Source organism: Phyllopteryx taeniolatus, chromosome 8, assembly GCF_024500385.1.
Source record: "Phyllopteryx taeniolatus isolate TA_2022b chromosome 8, UOR_Ptae_1.2, whole genome shotgun sequence".
Classification (NCBI taxonomy): Eukaryota; Metazoa; Chordata; class Actinopteri; order Syngnathiformes; family Syngnathidae; genus Phyllopteryx; species Phyllopteryx taeniolatus.
In genome coordinates, this window is record NC_084509.1 from 5,607,731 (window position 1) to 5,635,140 (window position 27,410).

Consider the following 27,410-nt stretch of genomic DNA (forward strand, 5'->3'; position numbering starts at 1 on the left):
AGACACCACACAAAAATTGTCTCTACTATTTGACACCACATGAATTGGAGAAGAGTAAGATGGAACCTGTCGGACCTTGGCTCCCACCTTGTTCCTTAAGGCGAATTATCTCAGTGTCTGAGCCAAAGCTGTTCCATGCAGTGCAGTTGTAAATTGTCTGGAAGTCAGCTGGCACAATATTACTCATGGTCAGTGTGGAGATGACACCTTCCTCTGTGGTGACCGTCTCGACGGTGTAGCGGCCGGACGTCCCAGACTCCAACACAGTCTCTTTCCAGGACCAGGCCTGAGAACGGATAATGTGAGCACTAAAGAGGATATCTGTATTGTTCAAACCCTGTGCTGTAAGTGCATAAGGACACTTGGAAGAGTAATGACTGAGTATAACGACATGCGAAAGGCATTGAAGCAACACTAAAAGGGCTGTATGCCAGCTCAGCTTTCAGTCTATTTAATAAAATGCTTTTCAGTAGCAAGAGTGTGGCTCTGCGGAAATAAATGTCACTTGGTACAGTAGGTCCATCACTTTGGCTGAGAATACCAGGTCTACAGCCTGATAGTTTGCTATGCCATTTGCTATGCCAAAAAAAAAACATTATTTGGTCACTAAACATTCCATTCGTCTCATGTTAGTGATTGTTGTGGAGGCTGAGATCCACTAGGATGTGTCATGTCTTGACCTAAATGTTTCGTCTGTTGAGTAGGTGATTCCGGACCCCCGTGGTGCCCAAGAGTGCATGGGTCATTTAAGGGATGGCTGAAACACATTAATTCTCTTCTCTCTTCTCCTATTAATACCAGCCTCAAGATAGAGCATGCATCCTGCACTCCACATGCCTGGTTTGAATATGTTTTCTTATCCTGAGAGTATGTTTGCACCTTTCAACACCCACGCATACATCTTTCCCCCATCCACTGAGTAGATGACTAAATCTACCGATCATTCTCATACACGTGTATATCCATCCATCCATCCATTTTCTGTACCGCTTATCCTCACTAGGGTTGCGGGGATGCTTCGGGCGAGAGACGGGGTACACCCTGAACTGGTCGCCAGGGCACATATAAACAAACAACCATTCACACTCACATTCACACCTATGGGCAATTAGAGTTCTATCAACCTACCATGCATGTTTTTGGGATGTGGGAGGAAACCGTAGTACCCGGAGAAAACTCACGCAGGCATGGGGAGAACATGCAAACTCCACACAGGCGAGGCCGGATTCGAACCCGGACGTTTTGGTCTCCAAATAGAAGATGATGTTTTGTTTTGTTTTTAACCCGAAATATGCAGACACAGGCGGCACGGTGGATAGACTGGTTAGCACATCTGTCTCACAGTTCTGAGGATCCGGGTTCAAATCCGGGTTCACTTGTGAGGAGTTTGCATGTTATATTAGGTCCATAAATCTTGATGTGATCCTCACTAACAAAGCGTACATGTAAATCAAACAAGACACAGCAGTCTCCACCTTTTCACATGATAACAAATGGTTATCGTAACACTGTAATGTACCTCAACTTACACAGATCTAACAAATGGTTATGCTAGAAAGCTAGATGAAATACAAGGCATCCTTTAAAAAGTAATGTACTTACAATGCGGTCTGGTGGTGGAGTACTTCGAATAAAACATTTGATTTGTCCTTTCTCTCCGTGCAAGGCTTGTTGTGTCTGAGTGCTGGAAATGGTGGGTGGCCCTGTGTGTATTCATATATTAAAAAATACAAAAAGACAGAAATGCAAACATTATATGATAAACCATCAGATCTTTTGATTTTGGGGGGGTAATCAGACATTTTAGGTTGATTATTTACAAAAGTAACACATGGTATTAGAAAGTAGAGAAAATATCGTTAAGTAGAAAACTGGTTACCTGCAAAAGCTTTTTTTTTTTTTTACGTTGTGCAAATAATTTCGCCAACTCCAGTGTCTTCACAGCAATACCCAATTTGAACGTTGTTGTACATTTTGCTGTGCAACTTTTTGTACATTTTCACACTAAATGCTCACCAGATTGTGATTGATGAAGTGTTCTGTAATTCAGGACTCCATGGAAAAGATGTATTGCAGTGTCTCCTCCCATTGTATTGTCTACCCAAGGACATGCAAGGACTGAAAGAAGGGCATGAGACCTCATTCTGGATCTTTTTTTTTTGTTTTTTGATTTATGGCTTGTTTGATTTCTTTCACCGAGAAAAAGCATACTGGGCAGCCATGGTGCCGTACTTCATGGCATAATAAGGACAACACAGACACAGGGAGAAATATTGCCTATTGTAGGGTGATAACAAACAAATCACTGTTTTATCACGTTCATCTTGGCCGCATAACATTTGACCTATGAATCAAAATGTGAGGAAATAGTGTAAAAAAATCTCACTCTTCTACGACGCATACAACAAAGTTCAGTTATGAAATTAAATGAGGGTCTGTACGACAGTGTGGTTACTTTTAACATAGCCCGCATGTAGCCATCTTGAATACCATTACCTTAACATTAATAGCTTTTATGTTTCTCTTAAAGGGTGTCTTTGAAATCATATTAAATGGATCTCAACTTTTTGGAGCTGTTGTCTGAGAGTAGGTCAGCCTACAGTGAGTGACTGACCGGGCAGCCTGCCATCTGCTTTGGGGGCTGTTCACACCAGGTGACCACATTCATGAAGATATCACACTTGACTCAGTTCCTCCCTCCGTGTTTGTTTTCCTCTGATTAGTTGCATGTACTGTGTATGCAGTCGAGAGGTAAAATGGTTGAAGTTATTTTCATTAGTTCCTGAAGATGAGAAGTATTGTTTTGATCGGCATTTCTTTTCTATTCTGCAGCAATAAGCAAAAATGACAACCAATGGATATGTGAAACTTTGAACTTTGAAGAGATCTGTGTTTTTGGCATTTAGATCAAATTTAGTGTTGTTTCATGTCTTGTTTTCCTGTGACCCATGTTAATGCCTTGTCCTGCTCGTTCAGTTTTAATTTCCACCTTTTCTCGCCAGCCCCACTACCTTGTGTCAGCCAATCAGCTCCCTCCAATCACTCGTGTCTTGTCCAGATGTTCCTTGTTGTCGTGTCAGTTTCCCATTTCCCTGGTTTATTTCAGCCCTTGTTGGTTCATTGTCCTTTGTTTTTGCAGTAAGTCACATCTCTAGTCGTGTCTTGTTTTATACTGATCGTGTGATGAAGCTTCATGAGACATTGTAACACTTCAGCCAATTGCTTCGAGTAATGGTTCATTTCTTGATGCTTCGTGTGCACACGAAACTACTTGGTGGCCATGTGTATAATCACAGGCAGCTGTAGCTAAACCAAATATTGTGTGACGCATTGAATTTTTGCATCTTTTTGGCTGTTGTGAATGACTACATATTACAAAACAATGTTTGACCAAGTAATTTCCTGAAGTAAAGTGTAAAATAAATAATTCTCGAATGTAATCTGCGTGCATAAAATTTTCATCATCACTGATATGGCAGGTTGTATAATGTTTTTCTGTCACTTATGGGAAATGTCATCGTCTTAAGCGGATACAGGACTTTGAAAATGCTTAATCAGAAATAACTGTTGATCAACACTTTTTGGTTTTAAGTGATTCATTCAAGAGCAAATTATATAAATTAGGGTACAGTGATTTTTTTCCTCGCCAAGTGAGGTTTTATTGTATACTACTTTGCTGGAACACAATAAACAACTCACCTTTGAATAAAATAAGAAACAGTGGACAGTTCTTGATAAACAAACCAAATTAATAAGCCTCAAGTCATGATAGTTACTTATCTGGGACACCACGATTGGCTCTGGAATAAACCGCTTGTTTTTACATCATCCTCTGTCAGGGTGCCTGTTAACCTCAAATACAATGTTCTCCAACATTTTCAAACTTGTTACCAGTTCAACTTTGCAATATTTGTGCAATTTTCTCTTTCTTTGACTGTAATCAGAATGCATACGTTCCCATGGCTTCAGATTAAATATACGAATCCTCCCAGTCATCTTCCATTACCCGGTGTAAACCATGAAGAATCTTGTTGTGTATGAAATAATCATACTGCTGGACATTTTTAATCATAACTATTCCCCCTCCCCCAAAATCCAACAAGTGGTACGAGCCCGTTGTCCTGCATCATTTTCCCTGAAGAGGCCCATTAATTCTGGATGAACAAACAACTACAAATATGGTGGTCTATGGTACCTTTTCACTTGTTTAAAAAAGTGGCAGATGTTTACTTTTTGTGGTTTTATTACTACAACATTTTCTGATCTTTACCACCAAACGCCATAGTCATTTCTTGGGAGGATGATTCAACAACTATTTTTATAAACCCCACCCCCCCCCCCACCCCCTCACACTGAAGAGAGCATGTGATTATTCCAAAACAAAACAAGGCAAGGACATCATCAAACATTTAGTGAGTTTCTTGTGATGGTTCAGGCTAAAGACGAGTGTTTTGAGGGGGTGGCGCATGAGCAATCTTGTTAATTAGTGAGAACAACTCGCTTCACTTGCCAACTTCCTCCAAACTCTGCTCCAGCTCTACACCGATACATAATTGCAGTTTATTACCCGTCTGTGATTAAAATGAATACAAAATTTAATGGGACTTTGCCAGATGGTGCCTTGGTATGCGACTGGAATGCCGCAAAATGAATGATGCCACAGACTTGAGTCAAATGTATTGCAACCTTGTCTTGGTTCACATATTTGTTACAGGTTGTTTGTACATGAAAGATGCATGATCTTCCTCAGAGTCCAGCGTGTAAACATAAAGCAGGATCAATACCTTGCAGGCTGCAAAGGGTTTGTGGTCTTAGCTAAAAAGGATCTATTGTATGGATCTGACTTGCAAATGTGGAGCATAATTAGCTTTATCTCCCTGACTCAGGTTAAAAGAAAAAAAAAAGAGACACTTTGCTATCAAGGCGGTGGGCGGCACAACACCACAAAAGCAGGAGAGGTCATCAAAGTGTTGGGTATAATTTGTCATTCATCGGAGGAGGCATCAACTCTGGGGTGGACATTGCAATCTGATAACACAACCTCTGCATGGGTGTCAAAAGGCCAGCACTTATATTTTCCTCCGAACAAAAGCTCAACATTTTCTTAGTGGTGGAAAAAAAAACAGCAACTGGTTTTTGACTTGTCTTTTGTTCTTGTGGGATAAGAGGGAATAAAGCAGGTACAGAAGCACGCAAATGTCTGGTACATGGTCACTGGTGGCCACTTTCTTCTCAGAGGAGGAATGGGAGAATCGTTTGCAAGAGGATGCTGTCAGCATAGAGCTAACAACCACTCGTACCAAAATAGCAGCAGTGATGTTTAACAACTGCTCGTTGTACATTTAGTTCAGCTTTTTGGTGCAAGTGTTTATTTAGTATTGTTTCAAACTCAAACTGCATTCCATCTTAACAGTATGTAGAATGTATGTATGTATTTATTTATTTTTTTAATGTGCTAACCAGTCGTCCACCGTGCCGCCCGTATTACTGTACATTACATATATTTTCACACCAAAAGTCACCTTGTCGGGGCAGTACTGCAAACAACTTTTGCCACGTGCGGTGTATCACTCTTATTTAACTGGTCAGAAAAACATGCACCCTTAATGCACTCTTCACCCTCATGAACTTGCTATTTTCTTCCACATGCAGCATTAAAGAAGTTTAAGGGAGGCTGGAAATCTCATTAACTGGGTGCATAAAGTATGTGGAACAAGAAAAAAAGATCTATATTGGCCCGATCCTCCATAGGGTGTATTCAGGAGGCAAGCGGGTGGTCTGAAGCCCTCCTGTTGCCTTGCTGCGATTACAGACTTTCTCACCTTAGGTCGTTCTTTGAGTCATTATGCATACTTATTTACCCAAACACAGTTGGTGTTGTGAGAAAAGAGTAGGCCATAAACACTTGTTGATATAATATTAATGAATTCCCTGGCATCTATGCACAGAAGGTCCTTTCACTCTTCTCTAAGATGGCATGAAATAAGAACTGGGGAATCCTTTTCAAATTAACCGAAGAATGCCATACTACTGCGATTGGCTGGCAACCAGTCCAGGGTGTACCCCGCCTCTCGCCCAGAGTCAGCTGGGATAGGCTCCAGCATCCCCGCGACCCTAACAAGGGTAAGCTATATGGAAAATGAATAAATGAATGAATGCCATACTACTTTGGATTGTCCAGATGGAAGGAGCTGTGTATGGTCAGGGTGGATGGCCACCATGTCCCAGCAAAGCTGCAACATCAGTCAGGAGATGGCAGAGTGATGTTTTGGGCTGGAATAATGGTGAGAAATACGGTATGGTAGGCCCCCTTGGGGTGCCTGAAGGTGTCAAAACGACTTCTACAAAATATGTGCAGTTTCAAACTGACAATTACCTGCCATGATATAGAAAGAATCAGTGTCCCTTGCACTGTAAAATGGTTCTCATTCAAGACAATTCACTAACCAACACTGCAAAAGAAAAGCATTGGCGCTTCAGCTGCCATGGGTATGAGGAGGAAGAATGAAAAAAAACTCATGGTGTGGCCACCATCATCCCCCGACCTCGACCCTATTGTGAGCCTGTGAAGTATCCTTCATTCTGTTTGATGGACGTAAAACCAATTTTGTCAAATAAGTTCCAGGCATAAATTAGCCATGGATTTAGAATTTCAGAGTTTGAGGTTGAAGGTTATAACAATGAAAAGCATGTAATTTGGTTGAAATAGCGAGAAATATGTAATGACAGAAATATGATGTTATTTTCGGCATTATGGAAAAGTGTGCTATAAAATGATTTGCATAATAATTGCAACATTGTAGTTTCGAGTATTTTCCACCAAAAATAATGCTATCTGCCATCATGGTGGTTTTGTTTGTTCTATAAAATTTCCATTATTATACAAGCTATGTTCTACATTTTTTGATGAACTGAATATTTTATTGACTATTGAACTGAATATTTTATTGACTATTGAAAAGGAACACAAATTACAAATGCTTAATCATTTGGAACAGTGCACAGTGTTTGTACTATATATTGTGTTGGGATAAGCAATCACATACATGGATGTGTTCAGCCCTCCACCATGTAACCTTATTTGAGGTTGTGAGGAGCAAATTCATTGTGAGTGTATGAGAAGAGTAAGCAATATGTATCCATTAGTGACTTAAATGCAAACTGCCTCCCCTGCTAGCTGTTTGATTATAATTAAATTGCAGTCTTCCCGGGGGAAAATCAGAAATCCTTGTGTCTACGTGCTTTGCTACTGTGGGAGTCGGCAACACAGAGCGCCAAGGAGGAAAAAGACAGACGAAATGACACATGCAATTTAAATGAAGTCGTTAAAAGGCTTGGAGGATCACTGCAGGGAAAACAAACAATAAAGAAACATTAGAATGTGCACCAGAGACTTGAACGTCACACCATTGACTGCGGTTACTTTAGAGGCATCATGGCTGTGGTATGTCCATTTACAATAACTTTGTGGATAGCTGGCACATGTGCATAGCGCACAATAGATTTTTACACATCAACATAACAAGGTGAATAGAGGATAATTTTTTTCTCATTGCTGTTTGCTAGATGTAACTGCCATTTTGGTGTTAACAGTGTTCGCTTATTTTATAAGCCCTCTTGAGAGTTGATGTAGAACATTAATATCATTTGTCTAATGAGTACACTTTTACTTTTATACATGCATCAATGTGAATACAAATGTTTGTTCTTTGCCAGGAAACCTCTGTGCCTTTCTAGTTGTAGTTATTGAATACTATACTAGTTTTATAGGCTTTTTAGAGCTGCTTGTCCATAACCACAGTAGCAACACTGTCACAGGGCTACTGTATGGACACAAGCACAGAGTTTACACTTTTACAGGTTGGACAATCAGATTCAGCTCCAGCGCTAACTAAAAATTACCTGAAATGCCCCGTGGTTTGGGAAATGAATGTCAATTATTCAGGAGGGCAAAAAAAATAACGTGGGAGGCTTTTGAATATCAAATACCAATTCAGGCAAGACGGAGGTAAACAGCAGAGCGTAGAAAAAAAGACAAGGCATTCAGATCTCGCTCGAGCACACTTTGCAGAGACAACATAAAAATAATCTGCTGCTTGTTGCGTGGTTCCCGAGGACGCTTGGAGTTGTGTTGCATTATAATCCTAATTAAAACAATCCATCTGCCTTCTTCTTCTTCTCATCATGTATTCTGTTTACTTATTGAGGCTGTAGAAAGGAAGGCCGCTCGTAGATTTCAATGAAGTGAAAACAATGGAATTAGGCATGACTTTGCCTGACGTCTCTTCTGCCTTCAGTTCCAACTACATTCATAGCGGTTCATAGAAAGTCATGGTTTTGATGTGGTGCTAGGGGGGGAATTCTGGTATCCCATTCCTTCTGATATGCAAAGTTAACGTCTGGGTTTTGAAAAGAAAAACCCTCAAACACCCTGTGTTCTTCTTGATGTATTTTCATCCCCAAATCAGCACATAGTTGCTTACAGGCAAACTCTTTTGTTAGCTTTCAAAATGTACAATGGTACATTGTTAGCGTTAAGCACACATATGTTGCAAGACAAAAAAAACAACATAAAAAACAGTGGCATAAGCCCAGCCCGTGGGGTTATTATCATCCCAGACTGCTTTTGCATGGACACCTGACAAATAAGAGACACCTAAGAGTCAGTGGCACAGTCCAGTGGTCTCAGAATATCAAGCAGCACTAATGAAGTCATTTGTTTGAGGGTTGCCAGGTCTCCCACGAAGGCTAATAATCATTAGTCAGTCAGTGCCTCAGAAAAAGCCGCATCCGTGTGATTTATGCGGATTGTAACGAATGAAAGATGCAAACAAGTCTTGGAAATTGTCTTCATTTATGGCCAGGCTATTTATCATTTGACTACAGTGAACCCAAACCTAAGATAAACATACAGGGATAGCAAAATTGCGGGGCTGGGGATAGTTTTGCAAAGGCCCAGCAAGAGCATCAGAACTAAATCCATTTAAAATCTGGGGGGTGACCATAATCTGACAAATTTGGAATGCCCCTGCAAGTCTGGAAAATTAAAAGGTGCTTCAACAAAGTATTATTTTTAGAATGCGCAATCATATTTAAAAGTGTTCTATATAACCCTTTTGACATATTTGTTTCTTTTTCAATTCAGTTGTGCAGGTTAGAGTCAATATTATTTCAGTACGCCAGGTAAGTAGACACTATATTCAATAAATGTGATAGGCTTTTCTGGTCACTTGGTCTGCATCAAACTGACTCCTGTGACAAATTGCTATTCCTTTTGCAGTTGACCTATAAACCTTGAGAGTCACGTCTGTATGGATGTTTATTCAACAACTTTGCACTGCCCTATTTCTTGATGATGTATCCAAATACTGCATACAGCTTACCATTGACAGTGAGAGAAACTTCCTTCTCGCCTGCGGCAACTCTTGGGACCACAGCACGACAAACATATTTCCCAGCATCCTCCTGCCGCACGGATTTCAGTGTTAGAAGATTCTCATTGCTAAGAACCTGTGGGAAATACGAAAAAAAAAAGGAAATATATATATATATATATATATATATATATATATATAAAAGTGATATTCAATACACAATACACTTTAAAATATGAAATAGTAATAAAGGAAAATTACAAAGAGGGGAAAAAACATTGCAGCATGTGGACCATTGGATACTATAAAGGGCACCGCTTCTCAATTATTAAAATCCAATTTGGGTTCTGAGCTCAGTGGTATAACGGGGTTGACGTTGGCCTTCCATGATGAGAAAGAGAGGTGGAATGAGTTGGAATTGGGGCTCAAACCTATAAATAGCATGTTAAAGGAGGTCACCAAAGAGATTTGATGAACAACCTCAATTTCTTGTACAAAACAATGATGATGTCATGGGCAATAATATAGAATAAACATTGACAAGTTTCAGTATATTTCTTAAACAGTGGACCATCTATAGTCAAACACCCCTGAGGTTGTGTGATTTGAATTTGACTGGAATGTTTGTGAAATGTCATTTTTGGCCTCAGCCCAGATAGCATCAAATGATTAACTCTGCACTTGTTCTTTCTTTGGCTTTTTTGCAACACTCATTCAAAAAGGGCCTGTCTCAAAGGAGACATATTATGGAAAACTGACGCTTGAATAGCTTGCAAACAGAGTAAATATTTTTGTTATCTGCCTGTTTCCAAAAATATGTCTACGAGTGAGCTAATTTTATAATTTGTTGAATTTTCAAATTTACATATTAATTGACCTGACACTCATTTTCCAGCTACAACCAGACTGTGTCTTAAACATTATTACGTCAAAGCCAAAATGTAAACCGAGTTTTGTTAAATGCACAGGTTAGCATTAACTCACATCGTTGGCTTCTGATAAGTGTCATATAATTGGTTACTTTGTCGACGTGGTGGGGTGGGGAGTTTTTTGCATTCGGTAAGGTGTCCGTTGCATGCGGCCCATACACGGATCTGCACACTAATTGACAAATGTATGAAGAACTGCCACCATGAATGAGAATGGTTGTATTGTCTTTATGGACGCTCGCTTGTTTCCACACTTTGGGCTCAAGTAGAAGTTTTATGATGGCACCCATTTGACTATTTGTTTCTACTTCCATTATTTTCTATGTGGGGTAAAAATAGTACATAGTACATCACCATAACAAAACCAAGAGGTTTCCCAGATTTTTGTAATGGATTGTGCTTGACTAGAAAAAACACTAACCACTCCAGAACCCCTCTTCATCCACACTATTGTAAGAGAGGGATTTCCTGTCCAGGCACAGTTGAACACGGCATCGGATCCAAGGTCCACCTGCAAGGACTGAGGCTCTGCAGCCATGCGAGGCCCAACTTTTTGAGACAAACATCATGGACAATATGATCAGGCATAGTGAGAGAAGACGGTGAAAAGCCATTGTTGTGCACTAACAGAATAACATTTTCTCAAGGTAACACTCACAGTAGACATCGACATTACGGCTAACGTTGGTGCTGCCGAGTTGGTTGGTTACTGCACAGGAAACGGGCTCTGTGAAGAAGGAGTGGTCCACAATCACCTCGTATGTGTCGCCGGAGACCTCCTTTATTATACTTCCTCCTTTTGCCCACCTGGTGAGAGGATTTGGAAGGATGGCGGGGAATGGGGAAATGGAGATAAAAAGTAGGGAAAGGCATTAAGCTAGAGATAAGATATTTTTTCCTTCCTCTTCAAATGAATGGTTCTCTTTCTTCATGTGAAAGGGGCAGTTGTTTTTTTAGTGCTGTGCATGCTACGGCAACATCCCTGGCAGCTATGAACCAATTGAGCGTTTTCCATAAAAGCTAGGGAGAAAGTGCTTTAGAAAAAAAAAATAATCATTTTTAATTTTTTTTAATTGTGTGTGAGTGGTTCCTTGTGGACGAAAGGCAGGAGGGATTTATTTTAATCCATGTAAAGCACTTTGAGTAGCATTTTCTTTGTCAGAAAAGCTGTGTATTAATAAGGTTTGATTGATCGATTGCTATTGACCTCCACCTATGATGATGCAAGACATCTAATGTTATTCTGTCTAAGTGACAGCTAATATTAGAATTTTGTAGTACTGACACCCACACTAGCACAAAGGTCCCATTTTAAATGTGCTGGAGGTACGCTGGTCCACGAAATTACCAAAACCAGGTCAAGCCCGCCTCCTCGCAAAGTTACGCCAAGCGAGTGCTAGATTTGCGCTAGTCACGAAAATGAGCCCTGACAGTCGATCTAAACTTAAACCTGCTGGCACCATGTCCAAGTCGGGAGACCGCTGGTCTAACGTGATGTACGAAAAATTGGGCATAGGTGGGGATAGAGTTATATTTAAGTCTGCGGTTATCACCAGCTCATACTGTTTTTAATCACGTTGTCTTTCGCCACGTAACAGTTAAAATGTTGGAATTTTACTCATTGCCAGCTTTTATGGCAACAATTTTGACTCCAAAACAGATGAGTTCCATTTCTATTGTTAATTTTATATGAAATTGATCCTACACAATGGAGTTGTGCACACATACCGACTTGCTAGTTGCAAACAACAACAATGGCACCAGCGTCCTGTATCCGTAGCATTACGTGTATTCCTGCCAATACTGAGAAGCAGGAATTTCACAGCAGAGGAAATTCATTTGTTCTCCATGACAAAAGTGGGGCCATGCTTGATTTGAATGCTATCATTTAAATGTGAAAAGATGACCTCGTTCTATCACTAACTAAAGTGCATCTGAATGTTAATTGAACTTCACAGGATTTTTTTTTTTTTTGTGGGGGGAATCTAGTCAGTTATGTTCTGGTTTTGAAGAAATATCAGGGCCAATCTTGGCAATTAATAGCAACCACTGCAGTAACACTGTGTCTGCATGTATAAGGGTGCACATATGGGGTACTCTGGAATGCTTTGGGAAATACAGGCTTTGCAAGTATAAATATGTTGTATCTCTAAAGTCTAATAAATAGAGAAGCAAATTTGCAACAAAAAGAAATGTGTCTATCGGAGACACTGAGTGATTAAAACAATGAGAACCATAATGTCAGTGATCAAGAGCTGATTCATTCTGCATTCCTAAATGTGTATCATCTTGCTGCCATTTAAAATGACAATGATGATAAAGATGATACGATTTAATTACATAGGAGACAATAATGACAGTGATAAGGATGATGATGGAGATGATGGCTTCATTGGTGATGACAGCAGTGGTTTCAATCTCGGTGCATATTACTCAGAGTAGGAAGTTTAGGAATTCTTGTGGGAACAGAAATTTGTTGAGATCTGTTTGGTAGTCACAGTGGAGATTTCAACTATTTGTCTTTTAAAACATATTGTGTATATGGTATTTCTTTATATGGTAAAATTCACCATGATCACAGCATCTTCAGTTTTTCTCGATGCTTTGACGTCTTTGAGGGGAAATTTGGCTGAATTAGCCCTCTTTTGGTTAACAAAATAAAATTACAAAAATTTTCAGGGTTACAGATTGGACCAAGAATTGTGCTGCATGGGCAAAAGAGGACACACGTTGGATAGTTAAATATTATTTTATCAGTGGTCAGGCTATCGCCCCTTGGCTCCCCCTGAAACTCAATTCTAAGTTTAGCAGGACATTTATGAGAATTGTTTGGTTCCTACTTTGTTGAAAGACTTTGGGTAGGACTTTTCTTGTTCCAGCAAGCAACATCCACGAAAGGCATGATTGAATGAATTTGGTGTGGAAGAACTTGAGGTTGCCACCCCTTCAAAAATGTCCGCTTTAGACAAGTGGTTATGACAAAGAAATGCATTGAGTCATATGGAGCAGGCAGGTCAGTCTGTGTATATTTATTTATTAAACCCACTCGTATTGTCTTCTTTCAACACACAGGACTCTGGGTATATCACTGTGTTGTTATACAATGTTTTGACAATAACAGCGTCATTCAGGGAGTGAAAAATAATACAGCAGTCTGACTATCTGGTAAACAAGACTCTTACACTGTTTTGAATGATTTCCAAAGACATGCAAAAACATTATTCTACACATCCAAATTTAGGAACACCTCATCAGATGTTAGTGTTAAATTATAGTCCACCGACAGTATATGTCAATGGTAAAAAGGAGTGGGGGAAAAAAACTGTAACAAACAGCTTTATTTGCAACCAGGAAAGGTCCGATACTAATGGGGTCAATCAAAATCATTTTAGTTGAACAACTCATCAGGATTTGAACCAGTTGAATAATCCAAAGAGGGGCATGCAAATAAGGAGCTTTGTTGACGCTTTGGTGCACAGATCTATGCAGCAGACATGGCACCTAATTTTCTTTGTTTGCCACTCTCTCCAGTCTCTAGTGGCTTCTTGTTTATGTCTGAAAAAATGCCTTGTTTCTTCATGAGAGGTTTCATCACTGGATTGCATCCCAACCGGCTCTTCTACCAATACGATACTAATGAACACATCCCCAACACACCTGCCTTTTGCTCTTTCCCACTTGACTGTTTTAGCATTCTTTTAAGGTCGATTACTCCAATCATCTGTCTTTTATAAATCCATTTCATAATATTCACATCTCGTTACATGGTCTCAAGTTTAATTACCTCGATGAACCCACATCCATCATTAGTTTGAAAAAGCCAAGGCCAAGTACTTAATGATGCAGCCTGTAACCAAAGGAGTCCATGTTGTCTTAATTTTTTGTTGCCTTAGCAAATGAATATGAGAAATATTGTGAATCTGAAGAGTTCATTACATTATTTACAGCATTTCTTAAGTCTTAATGTTTACACTTAGAGTCATGGGAGATCCCAAGTGGTGTTAGTTATCAGAAACCACAATTATATGTCCCTACTGTCGGCATTATCTTGGACACTTGTTTCAAGTATCTGTTGATGTGGAGGGTTGCAAAGTGGTGCAGTGCACACTGGGAATGGATGGCTCTCCCAGGGATGGCAAAGAGGGCATTCATCTAAGAACTACTCTGTCCTTGTGCTTTATCTGATCTGGGGTAGACAGAGTGTATTAACACTGAATAATAGCCCCACAATGCTTGATCAGCTTCCTGCCCTCCTCTAGTGCTCTCTCTCTCCAGAGCGTGAATTTGCGGGGGGCTCTGCCGAGTCAAAACCTTTCAGGCGTGCATTATGGGCCCAAAAAAAATCGCCACTCTGCCATCCACCTCCAAACGCCAATAGCGTATAGAATGGTGAAGTGCTTATATAAACTGAAGATAAATCTAAGCAGGAGACTTTGAATGAGGAGTTCTAGCAGTGAGGGAGCGAGTGGCTAACCTTGAAGTATCAAAAGTCATTAGTCTGTCTGGATATCATTGAATATTCTTGTGTCAGTCACAAAAAGCTAGACACCACAGCAACATCGAAGGGGAGAGAGGTGACAACACTTACTGTACTTTAACTAAAAGCAACAACATTTTCAGGTTGTTGTTAAATAAAACAATAAACACAGTAAAGGCTAAGAAAGGGTCAAAGAAGTCGAAGAAGAAAACGAAACAGGAAGTCCCCCTGTAAAACTGAAGCTGAACTTTGAACTTGGTACGTGGTTGTATGGTGACTAATTTCTTTCTAGAAATGATGTGCCTTTTCTCAATATGATTTAATGCACTGAATTGACTGAACAAGGTCTTATCATACATGCACCAGAGCACTCTTCCATCTGCACCACTTCTTCTGTTCAGAGTGACAGCCAAGGGAGTGGCCGTGCAACAGTAGAAAACCCCCAAGCAGTTTGGGGTTGAGTGCCTTGCTCAAACACCACAACGGTGCTCAGAAAGCAGTTTCGAAAAAAAAGTCAGGAAAAAAGCTTCTAATTGATATACTCTACAGTACTTTTAGTCTGCAGCAGAATTGGAACATTCTGACTTGAACCAAGTTTTTACAGACTACTGGCAATTATGTACCAAGATCCCCCAATGATGTTTCAAATCTCAGCTCAGTGTTGTGTCATGTACCCTAACTTAACAGTCATTTTGCTAAGGTGCTCACTTCATTGGGGTCAATTTGACCCAACTCAATGTTTATCATTCAAAAAATAATTATTGGTAGTTGATGAAATTAAGGGAGGAGCAAACATATGAATCCTTTCACGGGAGCTCTCTGTCCAAATCCTTCCTCATTGTGCTCTGTGTATTCTGTAAATATGCACATTCTCACTTGAAAATGTCCTCTGGGAGGTTTTGAAACAGCTCTTTGACACTGAAAGGGACATAGAGGAGAATATGTCTAAGACAAAGATCGTATGGAGGGAGACCCTGATTTTGAGATAATGAGAATCTGATGAGAATTAATGTGTTGACCCTCCTGTTGTCTCTTAACCACTTGCAGACACGATCCCTTCCAAAAATGGAAAGATAATATGGGCCTGTTCCCCATTTTAACAGCAGAGTATACTTACTGTTGACGACATCAAGTCAACATTAGAATTCTTCCTAACACCACCGATTGAACATATTGCGGGTATATAGGGACAGTTGAAAAGACTTGGATGTAGTTCACTTGGATGTCTACTGTATATTGGTTTGTTCATAATAGCAACACTTTAAACATCAAAAGGTGAAGTGACAGCAAGCCTTTGTTGAGAGTGGAAGGGCAATATTTCTGGCCACCATATCGCTGAAGACATTTTAAGTTTGGTCCCATGCCATACACTTCGATGACAACCAAACACGGTAGGCCCAACGATAATCTGACAAACGTGGCAATAAGGGATGTGTGGTACAAGTGGGTGAAGCGATTACCCCCACTGAACAATCCAGGCCCCCACCTGACGCTCAATGAGTGCTTAGTTTTGTTTCGCGGCCACTGTATATACCGACAATGTATGCCAAGAAAACCTGCCAAATACGGGATCAAAATAGGGGCCGCATCTGATGCACAGTCAAATATAATTGAATACATAAATGTATGAGAGGAAAGGGTGGGGTCATCAACATCAATCAATATGGTATATTCTTTGAGAGTCATGAATTTGCACTCTAAATTAGAGAAGATTTGTATGAAACATTTACACTATACACTAACTCTATAACTGTAAGTTTGACCTGATGGTGGTGCTAAAGGAAAGGTCATATAATTACCAAAGCCAATAGGGTTAATCATTTTAAGATAATTAATTATCAATTAATTAATTTCCCTAGGGTAAGATGGACCCTACGGTTAAAATGTGTTAGTAATATTTGAGTAATAGGATCATTCCTAACGTAAGATTTGTATTTATGATTAGTAGAAAACTGACATACGTTTTGAAATAAATGGAAATGGGGTTTTGTTAATATGGAATTTCTAATAATTTCTAATTCTAAAAATAGCAGCAAAGTTCCATCCATTTTCTGAACTTCTTATTCTTGTCAAGTTCACAGCAAGGAAGGACCCTAGCCAAGCTGACTGAGGACTAAGTTGGACTACGCCCTGGCCATTAGGAATTTTGCTGACTCTTAAACAAATTAGGTCAGTTTACTTAATTTACAATGGTTTATTTATTTTGAGATGAGAGCAACTTGGAAGCCTGTCACGTTATTTGTCTTTCATTTTACTAGAGATTCCACAGCAGTACATTTTTAAGGATTTAATTAAGGTTGTTGTCGTGGAAGGTACAGACAGACAACCCAAGAGCATAATGTCTCCAGCCATGGATGTTGCTGGTCCAGAGGCATATAAAAAAGAAGTAAAGCTTAGCTCTTGATATCCGGGGAGAATTGTCCTTCAAGCATTGATCCAGTCACATAACAATAGAGGTGAAATCTCTTTGCAGGTGCACTAGGCACCCTGTCTCTACTGTGCACCCACACAATCAAATACAAATCCAATATCAATGCCCCACCACCACTACCATTACCACACTCTTTTTCAAAACGCCAGAATCCATCAAAAAAGGCAACATCTCTGTCATGCCACCTGTGAGTGTGTTGTACATCCATTTCATTTCCCAGTACCATTAGACGATTCATGGCCGGCCAAATCCTTTTGCTATCGATTTTATTCCATTTATTTTCCACCATATTTTTTTTTAAACAAAACTCCCACACAGGAAAACATATTTCTGGACAAATCAGTTTGGCATTGCACTTTTAGAGCCCCGCACAATAATGTATGAGAGCAATTAATGTCCATTTTGTTGTGTAACTCATGACAAGCATATCCAAAGGTTAAGAAATAGAGGGATGAACAACATCTGAAACTATTAGATGCTGAAAATAAAACAATGAGTGCTATAAAAATGTAATCACATACTGTAGTAGATGCTGTGTATCCATCTCCTGTTTACCAGTGTACACAACACAAGCACAACCCCAAGGGGGAAACCTGTCATCATACAATACACTTGAACACAAACCAATCTTTCAACAAAAACAAAATAGCTGTAATCTTGAGATCTTGACCACAAAGCAAAAAGCTGCACAACCAATCACAAGATTGTTCGACTGCAACCCAGTGAGACATGACAAGACTTCCCTTCACGAGTTTGTGAGGTCTAAACTTCTATTTTTATAGTTCAGCAGCTACCTTCTGCCATCCAATATAAGAACTGCATCAAAACATTTTTTTATAATTTATAGCGGCTGTAGCCTGTACAAAGACAATACGGTTATGTTTGGTTTTGATTGACACTGTCAGAAAGGTATTCATTAAAATCACTGTAGCTGAATGACCTAACTTAAATATTAATACCTCTCAGCATAATCAACAAACAATAATAAATTAACATCTATTTAACAGTGACAGTATCAGTCATTACTCTGCATTATCATGTTTGTAAAGCCAGATATTGAGATACAGTACAACTCTTCTGTTGAACCTCATTAGCTTGTGCAGTACTTGTACCTGATTAACTGTCTGCGAAGCATATCGAAATGTAAGTAAAGTGAGCTCGGAGGGATTCCAAAGGAAGCTTCCATGCTCACCTTTTGCTTTAGCTACCAAGCAGTGTATATTAAATACCTATTCGGTGGGGAAAATGACCTCACCTGTATAGTGTGACAGGAGGGTTGGCCTTTACAGAGCAGTGGAATCTCACAAGGTTTCCCTCAAGAACTGGCTGAGGCGCCACTGAGAGATTGACAAGAGGCAGATCTAAAAAGAGAGCACAGACACAAACAAGACATAAGAGTCATTCATACTATATTGAACACATCCTGTAGTGAAACGAAAGAGATGCTACATTCTGTGTGTTCTCATTGGCTGCTCGCTTCTAGAAATAAATACATAAAATATGAAATTCATATAAACACGAAGGGGTGTGAGGGCCACACTAGAAAAAAAGGGAAAACAATGCGAAAAGAAGTTATAAAATAAAAAAAATAAAATCATGCTATTCCAAGAAACACATTGGATTGTTTACTGTGTTTTATCATCATATTAGAATGAAGTAATTATATGACAATTAAGTTGCAATATTAAAATGAATAAACAACATTCTTACAAGGAGAGAAATAAGAACAATACACAAAATCATCATAATATTATTTATTTTCTGTGAAATATTAAAATTTTTCTTTGAAAATTACAAATAATCATATGAACTTTAATTTATTTAGTGTGGCCCTAAAATACTCAAATTTTAAGATAATGTAATAATTAGTTTATTCCAGGTCACAATGACACAAAAAATATTGCAAAAATGTTTCGCCGTGTGCTAATCTGAATCTTTGTTAGATGTTTTTGTAGCTACTGTAGCATATTCTCTTTCATACCCCCATATTAAGCCTGTATATGAATTTGATGTCATATTTTAAAATTCCTCCCACCCGGGTTAACTCGTAAACAGACTGAAGTCATGTATTTAGGAAGAAGTGCTACCTTTTATACCCTATCATTATTCGAATATTACGAGAACAAAGTCAAAGTAAAACTAAACTTCATAATGAGTTTGAGTAAACAACAATTTGTAAGGGGAAAAAAAGAACACTGAGGGAGACCATGGTGTGATCCACTACAAATATAACAATGAGAAACATCAGATAAACATAATAAGCATTCAGATTATGGAAATGTAATAAACATCTTCATTTATCCTAATTGAGAAAGGTGGGTTTCTTTTGAAGGTGCATGCTCATTTCCATTTCAATGCTGTCTCCTGTGAGAAAAAAAGAAACACCGCTATTTACTCTGTAGACCCACACGCAGGGAATTTTCAAGTGAGTGAAGCAGTTTTGCGAGTATTCCAACCAGATGCAGTCTTTTTTTTCTCTTTCTTTTTTGCTATGTGTGTTGCGTTTTATCTATGAAAAGGTAATTTGACCTCGTTGTTGATGTATATACTTTGCTGTTTTGGAAACGTATTTATTTATTTTTTTTAATTATTATGCCAATGGAAAGCGTTAGAAACAACTGACATGTACATTGTGGATCAATGGAGCATGTTTTTGGATCCTCTTTTTTTTCTTATGACCTATATTTTGCACAGTCTAGTGTTTTGCTCATATACAAGGTGGAATTCAAAGAACATTTGTATACAATGTATTTGATTCCAATGTTGCCTGAATTAAGAGAATGAAATAAACAGGACAAAATATGTGCGGAAGCATTTACTGTATTTACTCCACCCACCTCTACAACATCATTACCTTTTTGCCATCTGTAGTTCTTGTGGTGTTCTGTTATAGCATCAGGGACAGTAGATTAGTCATTTGGGTAAGGGATGGTTTTTGGTGTTGATGCTTGTGCTGCCATCTGTTTCATATGTGTGCTGTGTTTTTGCTCTCTATGTTCAACACTTCTAATGTAATAACAAGGGACTGTACTTGGACGGGGATGAAGAGCAGTCAGACAACAGACAAACATTTCTGTTATGCAGCCAAACAGAACTGTGTGTATGGCTGCAAATGGGGGTGGTTTTAATGTGGAGGGAAACTGATTTTTGCCCTGCGGCAGTGCAGATGTTTGCCGCTTGCTCAGCTGTCACAAAGCCCAAGAGGAAGAAGTGGTCCAGCTCAATGTGCTCTAGTGAGAATTTTGCAGGAAATGATCCCAAAAATAAGCACGGCGTTAGATTCAAATTGGAGAATGCATGTTTGTGTAGATGTGCCTACTACTGCAGTGAAGTCCTGCCTCAAGACTCCCAATAAACATGACCGACACGCTAAAAATAAACACTTGCACATAATATCTATCCATCCATTTTCTTTAGCCCTCATTAGGCTCTCAGGTGAGCTGGAGCCTATCTCAGTTGACTTTGAGCGACCGGTGGGGTAGACCCTGGACTGGTCAACAGCTAATTGTAGGAGACCACACAGACAAATAAGCATTCACATTCACACCTTTAGACAATTTAAAGTCTTCAATGAACGTAACAAGCTTGTTTTTGGAACGTGGGAGTAAAATCCACACAGGCATGGAGACCATGCAAACTCAAACCCCGAACCTAAAGTTAGGCAGATAGCATTTCAACATAGTATCATGCCAGTTTTTCTAAGTAATAGACAGTGTAACGGACAAGCCATTAAAAGATGACACCCAGCACCCCAGTCTCGGGATACCGGCGCTCTCCTCGCCGAGGTAGACGACCACGGAGTGGCAAGATTCAACTTCGCATACATAGACACAAAGTGAATTACAAGCCAGGAGGATCAAAGTGAGACACAGATTTCTGGTTTTGCACGCTGACGCTAAGTGAATTACCAGCACCAGGAGCATTAAAGCGGAGACCGAAGAATCCTGGTTTTGTACCAGAACGCTAAATTAATTAACTTCCACCACCAGCCTCCCTGCTACGTGCCACGACACCTCCTAGACAGACCGGGACAATGGACGGGTACTAGCGACACCCACAGGCGGCGAAACGCCACTGCAAACACGGGTTCACTAACCACAGTCTTCACTCGACTTGACTGGGATCTAATATTTTAAGAACTTTTCATGAACGCCACCAGTGACTGTATTTCTGCAAACTTGAATGTCTGATGTCGAATCTGTTGTCAACTGAACCAGATGAAATGTTCCACTCCACACAATGTCACATTGCAAATGCAACCCCAATTCCAATGAAGTTGGGCCGTTGTGATAAACATGAATAAAACAGAATACAATGATTTGCAAATCTATATTTAATAATATATATTTAAAAAGGGGCAGCACGGTGGAAGACTGGTTAGAGCGTCTGCCACACATTTCTGAGGAGCGGACTCCCCCACCAGTAACTACCTCTTCTTATAGGCTTGCTCAATCAGCGATGAGTCTTATTCCCCACCAATACCTACCCTTTCCGGTATCTTAATTGCCTTTTTATTTATTTTTTTTAATGTTTTTTTATTTGCTGTTGTGTTTAGTTATTTGCAATTGTGTTTTTTGATCCGCTGTTGTGTTTAGTTATTCGTTGTTGTGATTAGTTATCTGTTGTTGTGTTTTTTTATTTGTTGTAGTGATTAGTTGTGTTGTGTTTTTTTATTTGCTGTTGTGTTTAGTTATTTGTGATTAGTTATTTGCTGTTGTGTTTTGCACTTCAGGGCCAACATAGGACAGACATATACAGTTGATAGTTTTTTAAATGATGTGTCTGTGAAGAAAAAAAACATCAAATCCCTCGGGTTCACACGAAATACAATCCCTTACATTTCTAAAAAAAGACTCTCTTAATTCTTGTCACTCTTATGTATTTCCAAGCATTTATTACACCTTAACTGTGCTAAGTTAGAAATGAGTCTGCCGTAAACCACAACAAACAAATCTCTTTTGGTAATGATATGCTAAGTGCATTGGTGTAATTTCTCTGTATAGTCTTTTTCGATGAGTATGTGTGCCTGTTACAGGGCTTGTGGGTGTGTGTCAAAGCAATCTACACTTGGAGCTGTGATGTTAGTCGGCCCATTGGGTGTTTTTAGCCATGCAAGTGGTTAATTGCGTGGACAAAAATGTGGGCAGCGGGAACCTCAAAGGCGAAAATGACAGATGCGGCACTGGAGAGGCCTGTAATAAAAATCCAGCCAGAAGATGAAGAGCAGCAAGGCAGACATTAAAGAGTTGGGGGAGATGGCGCCTTTGCTAATAGACACGCTAATGTCAAAGCCAGTACACAGCAAATTCTACAAAGCATTCAACACTGCACTTTTCATTCATGCCAATCCCTTTTTTTTTTACTCTTCTGGTCCAGCTGCCAAGAGACTTCCGACGACACACATGCACATTACAACCAATGCAGCCACTAATTCATCTTCTATTCCAATGACTGAAGCTGACCCATAAAAAGACCTATCAGGAAGGGGTGGTGCCATCATAACTTTACATCGGAGGCAAAGTCAACGATTTTATCCTAAAAGAACCCAATACATTTTGACAGTCATGAGAGCTGTCAAAAAGTCTTCCAACAAGATTTTTTTAACCTTTGACCTTCTATACATGACAGGCATTGACTTAATAGAAAACTCAATTGGGAATTGTAATGTATAAAGGCATGACTTGCAGAGAGGGTGGTACACTGTGAACGCGACAGCACATCAATAATTGAGTGTTGATTTCTTAGATTCATCAAACGAAGAGTTGCGTGGCAAAAATATGTTCTAAGAAAGTCAAAAAAGACTTGTGTATAGGAAATTATTATTTTAAGCCTGAAAAGAAAAATAATCTTGATAAGCAAATTTTGCATTAAAATAAATGTCCCAAATGCAGGAAAGAATATCTCACTTTTTCTTAAGAAAATATTGCAAATTTTAGGATATCATTGCTAGTAACAAGCAAGAATCATGGGTTGCACAAGGGTTTTCATAAAATCCAGAACAGAAGCGTAAATCGCAGGTACTCAAGCCCAAAACGGGCACCCATCACCAAAATTATTCATACAATTAGGAAAAAATAAACTTTCTGTTCACACAAGCAACACAGAGAGTAATTATAGGGAACTATTAACACAAAAGGTGAAGGGAAGCTACAGTGAATATAAAAAGTCTACACATCCCTGTTCAAATGGTAGGTTTATGTGACGTACAAACATGAAAGATAGATCACTTTAAAACTTTTTTCCACTATAAGCAGGGATCTTGTTTGATGTGCATCCTGCATCTGAGACGCACAAACATTAGCAGGCACGCATAAAGTATGAGCAATCTCCGTCTTTGGACACATGGCTTAGTCCTCTGGCGTGGTGCTGGAAATCCGCCATGTGATTATTATTTTTTTGGGTGGGTGTGGGGGGTTGGGAGGACGAGACACCACTCTAGAGTGCGACTAATTTGGTCGCATATGTGCCCTAATTTCTGAATGGTGTAACTAAAGTCGTAAGTGAGATGTAAGTTCTTAAAGTAAAACATTATTTAATCGTGAGACAATGCCACTTATTTTAAGCAAATATGTCTTAAAATTCTTGCTTGTAATAAGCTAATTCTAAGACTTGTTACTGTCTTAAAGGCGCTACACTTATGAACTCGTTTTAAGAATTCTAGCCAAGCAAATTTTGCTCACCCCATTGACAGATGGTTTTTTTTGTTGCTCAAAATAAGAAAAAAAAAAAAAAATTTGAGAAAATTTTGCTTATTTCTAGACAGGGTCGTTTTGCATTGTGCAAGGGCATAGTGTCACAATGATGTGCAGAAAGATGAGCGGGAAACAGATGATTGCATAGATTGCATAAATGATCAGAGGTGGGCTAATCAGTCAATTTTAAGTGAATACCAGATGACTTTGTTGGGAGATCCTCCAACTTCACTCTCTTTTCCGATAAATAGTGCAAACATTGATTGTTCGTTCTTAAAGTCCTAGTCACAGTCTCTTCAGGACACCGCAGACATGTTCTCAAGTAGGACCAGACTCAGATGTGAGAGTGGTAGAGATGTTTGTGGACCATCTGGCTTGTTGCGTCCAGCCTAAACAATACGATCACACTGTCATATGGATGCCTGGGCCTGCTATTTCAGGAAACAACCACATGGTCAAACATATTGATCGTAAGGCCTTCCCCCATAAAGCAACTCATCAATTTGATTTCCATCAGTAGATTAACAAAAAGGAGCAATAATTCTTTGAGACATGCACTCACTATCAACTTTATTACGTATAACCGACCAATCTAACCTGACAGCTTGATACAAGATCTCCATCCATCCATTTTCTAGACCACTTGTTCTGTGTTGTGAGTGAAGCCAGAGCCCGTCCTACCTGACTTTGGGCTGAGACTGTACTGGTGCACCCTGGATTGGTTGCCAGTCAATCACAAGGCACATTTAAACAATCAACCTTACACACTCACATTCACACCTATGGGCAATTAAGAATCTTTAATTACCCACCATGCACATTTTGGAATGTTGGAGGAAAACCCATTCAAGTCCTGGGAGAACTTGCAAACTCCACACAGTAGGAATCAAATTATAAACCAAGAATCTGGAACTGACATTCCAGCCACTATTAAACTTTGCCACACCATGTAATTCAATATATTAACATATTTTATTTATCATCGAGCACACTATATTGTGTGGTATTTTATTTAACATTTTATTTTAGATTGTTAAAATATTTTTTATATTCAAAGAAAAATAATGGACACACCCTAATATAAAGGTCTTAATCCAAATAGACTATACTATATTTGAACTGCAATAATCATTTATTAAAGTTGTAGACATGAATCCAATACTTTACATCCCATATCTTTGCACTCCATCTCCATCTCACTTTCAAATTCCCTCACAGACAAATTTGCCATAATCTGCTTGATTAAGCAAGGAAGCAAGCAGTTGCTGAATTTGCTCCCAAAACCTCCTCAATTGCACATCTGCATGCCCTTTATTAATTAGTCTCAACAAATGGCATTGCACACGTTTGTTTTGCAATGCAATCACACAGCGAAGCCTGGCAGTGCCTTCATCTGCCAGCATTTTCTGATGTGGGTCAACACTCTGTGGATGCAGCTGGACTAGAAAACGTTTGAGGAATATTTATGACGTTGTGTGATTAGTGGGCAAGACATGGCATAGTTGTTACCAGATTTCCTTACAGTGGTTATAAATTCATGAGACACAACAACTTTAGGTGACACCTAAACAACCTAATCATTATGATATTCAGAGAGGCAGAATTATTTATCGAGCTCTTGTATTGGACCTTGCTAGATTTTGCAGCTGCTGCACTTAATGAACTGTCCATTGACTATACAAGGAAGCACTGAGGGGTGGGTTCCACTGATTAGTCTAAAGGGAATAAGTGAAGTCATGCATTACAGGTAGTTGCTCATCTGCTCTCAATAATTAGTGTCACCTAATTGACTGCTATGGACAAATCACAAGTCAGTAGTCTAAACGGGCTTTAAAATTATACCTCATCACCTTAAACCCCAGTCGTTTTAGCACATTGTGTATTTAGATGGCAATTTGTTTAACCCCAAGACAAATCTAGATGAACTTCTCTAAGTGAGGTGAATCAAAATTATGAAAAGTGGAGAGAAGACATCTCAGTTAAAAATGTACTAAATGTAGAGATGTATTGTTTCGGATGATGCGAATACCGGTGGTGTGCAGTTAGGGCGAGTAAGGCCTTCTCTGCTGGCCTAAACACTATCAGAAGCACTGAACTACATTTACAACTTGAAATTGAATTCATTGATTTCCAAGTCTATTAGCTTCATTTCATATCATGTGTCTTGGCTGCCCAGCTTCCAGTAGTGGGTATGTTAGATTTTTTATTTTTTCCCCTAGTCAGACAAACTATTAGCAATGGCTGCTTTTTTTAACTAATCAGATTTCAAATTTACTAAACCTGGCCTTCGCGAAGGCTTAGTGACGTCTACACTTTATATATATATATTGGCTCAGATTTGCTGGCGACCCGTCCTGGGAGTCAGCTGCAAGATTCAGCTCACCCATGACCCTAATGACTACTAGCCTAATAGAAAATTAATGTACGTAACATACAGTAGTTGGCTGTAAAATGCCTTCTTTGCAATGATTAAAGTTTTTTTATAAAGTCATAGACAACCACAATGCATGTTAGAGAACAGTTGCTTTACCTCACAGACATATAAACTCTCAGAAAGTTTTAGTTGATTAAGTTTCAATGGTTTGGAACTGCACTGAGTTTTGACCTTTTTCAGTTAGCTTATTTACTGTATCTACAGTATATAAAAGTAATTAAATGTCAGTCTTATTATTTTATGCATTTCTACACCACTGCAGGTAAAACTTTGTTTTCCCAGTGCTGGTAAATGTTTTCTCTGGGTACTCGAGTGCGAATGGTTGTTTGTTACATGTGCCATGTGATTTATTGGCAACAATGTCGGCTGGGATTGGCTCCAGCTCGCCAGCAACGCGTATGAGGACAAGCGATATAGAAAATTTAAATGAAACTGAAAGGAGTTATTAACATTTCTCATACAGTCGATGTACTGTATACTGTATTTACATTGCACTTTTACACTTGTAGGAAATAACCCCCCCCCCAATGTATACTTTTGTTACTTTTTCTCACACATACTGACTAATTCTTATGTGATGCATGTGAGTCACGTCATTGTCCACAAGCATTGAACACATTTCCTTTCCCCATCTTTCCACTTTGCAGCTCGGAGTCCAAAAATCATGGGTGTATGCGTCCAAGCCAGACATCAAAAGCCTCTGCAATTGATACATTTTATAAAACAAATCAGTTTGTCATGTTGTGAGGGAAAAGCATAAGCTGCAGAGTGAAGTTTACCTTCAGTAACATGCTGCATCCGGCCCCTCAACAGGGAGCTACTTAGACTAATAAAAACCATTTACAGCGTCCGCCATTAATCCCTCCTATATTTATACTCCATCGAGACACCACTTAGGAAACACATGAGAGCATGGATGTTCAGAAAATGATGAAGTAGAATGTATTTACTTTCAACATGGCTTACTGAGGAGACCCTGTCAAGAAAAAAATCTTGAATCAATTGCTTGAATTTCAACATAAAAACATAAACAGGTATAAATATATTATATATAAAAATTAAGGAAAGTCTTG

The 27,410-nt window shown here is 39.2% G+C and overlaps 1 protein-coding gene across 13 annotated transcripts in view; it reads right to left on the reverse strand.

The window, feature by feature from the left end:
• The window catches only part of kirrel3b (kirre like nephrin family adhesion molecule 3b), a 210,009-nt gene that overhangs the window by 13,752 nt on the left and 168,847 nt on the right, over nt 1-27,410 (reverse strand). For 9 of the 13 annotated variants that reach the window (XM_061782385.1, XM_061782386.1, XM_061782384.1 and 6 more), the window contains 6 exons: nt 18,467-18,572; nt 10,962-11,110; nt 10,725-10,852; nt 9,384-9,510; nt 1,603-1,703; nt 76-286 (listed from right to left, as the gene is read on the reverse strand). In XM_061782385.1, coding sequence (XP_061638369.1) covers nt 76-286; nt 1,603-1,703; nt 9,384-9,510; nt 10,725-10,852; nt 10,962-11,110; nt 18,467-18,572 — 822 coding nt within the window. The remainder of the gene's footprint in view (nt 1-75; nt 287-1,602; nt 1,704-9,383; nt 9,511-10,724; nt 10,853-10,961; nt 11,111-18,466; nt 18,573-27,410) is intronic. The other 4 variants (XM_061782394.1, XM_061782393.1, XM_061782389.1 and 1 more) reach the window with 1 other exon arrangement.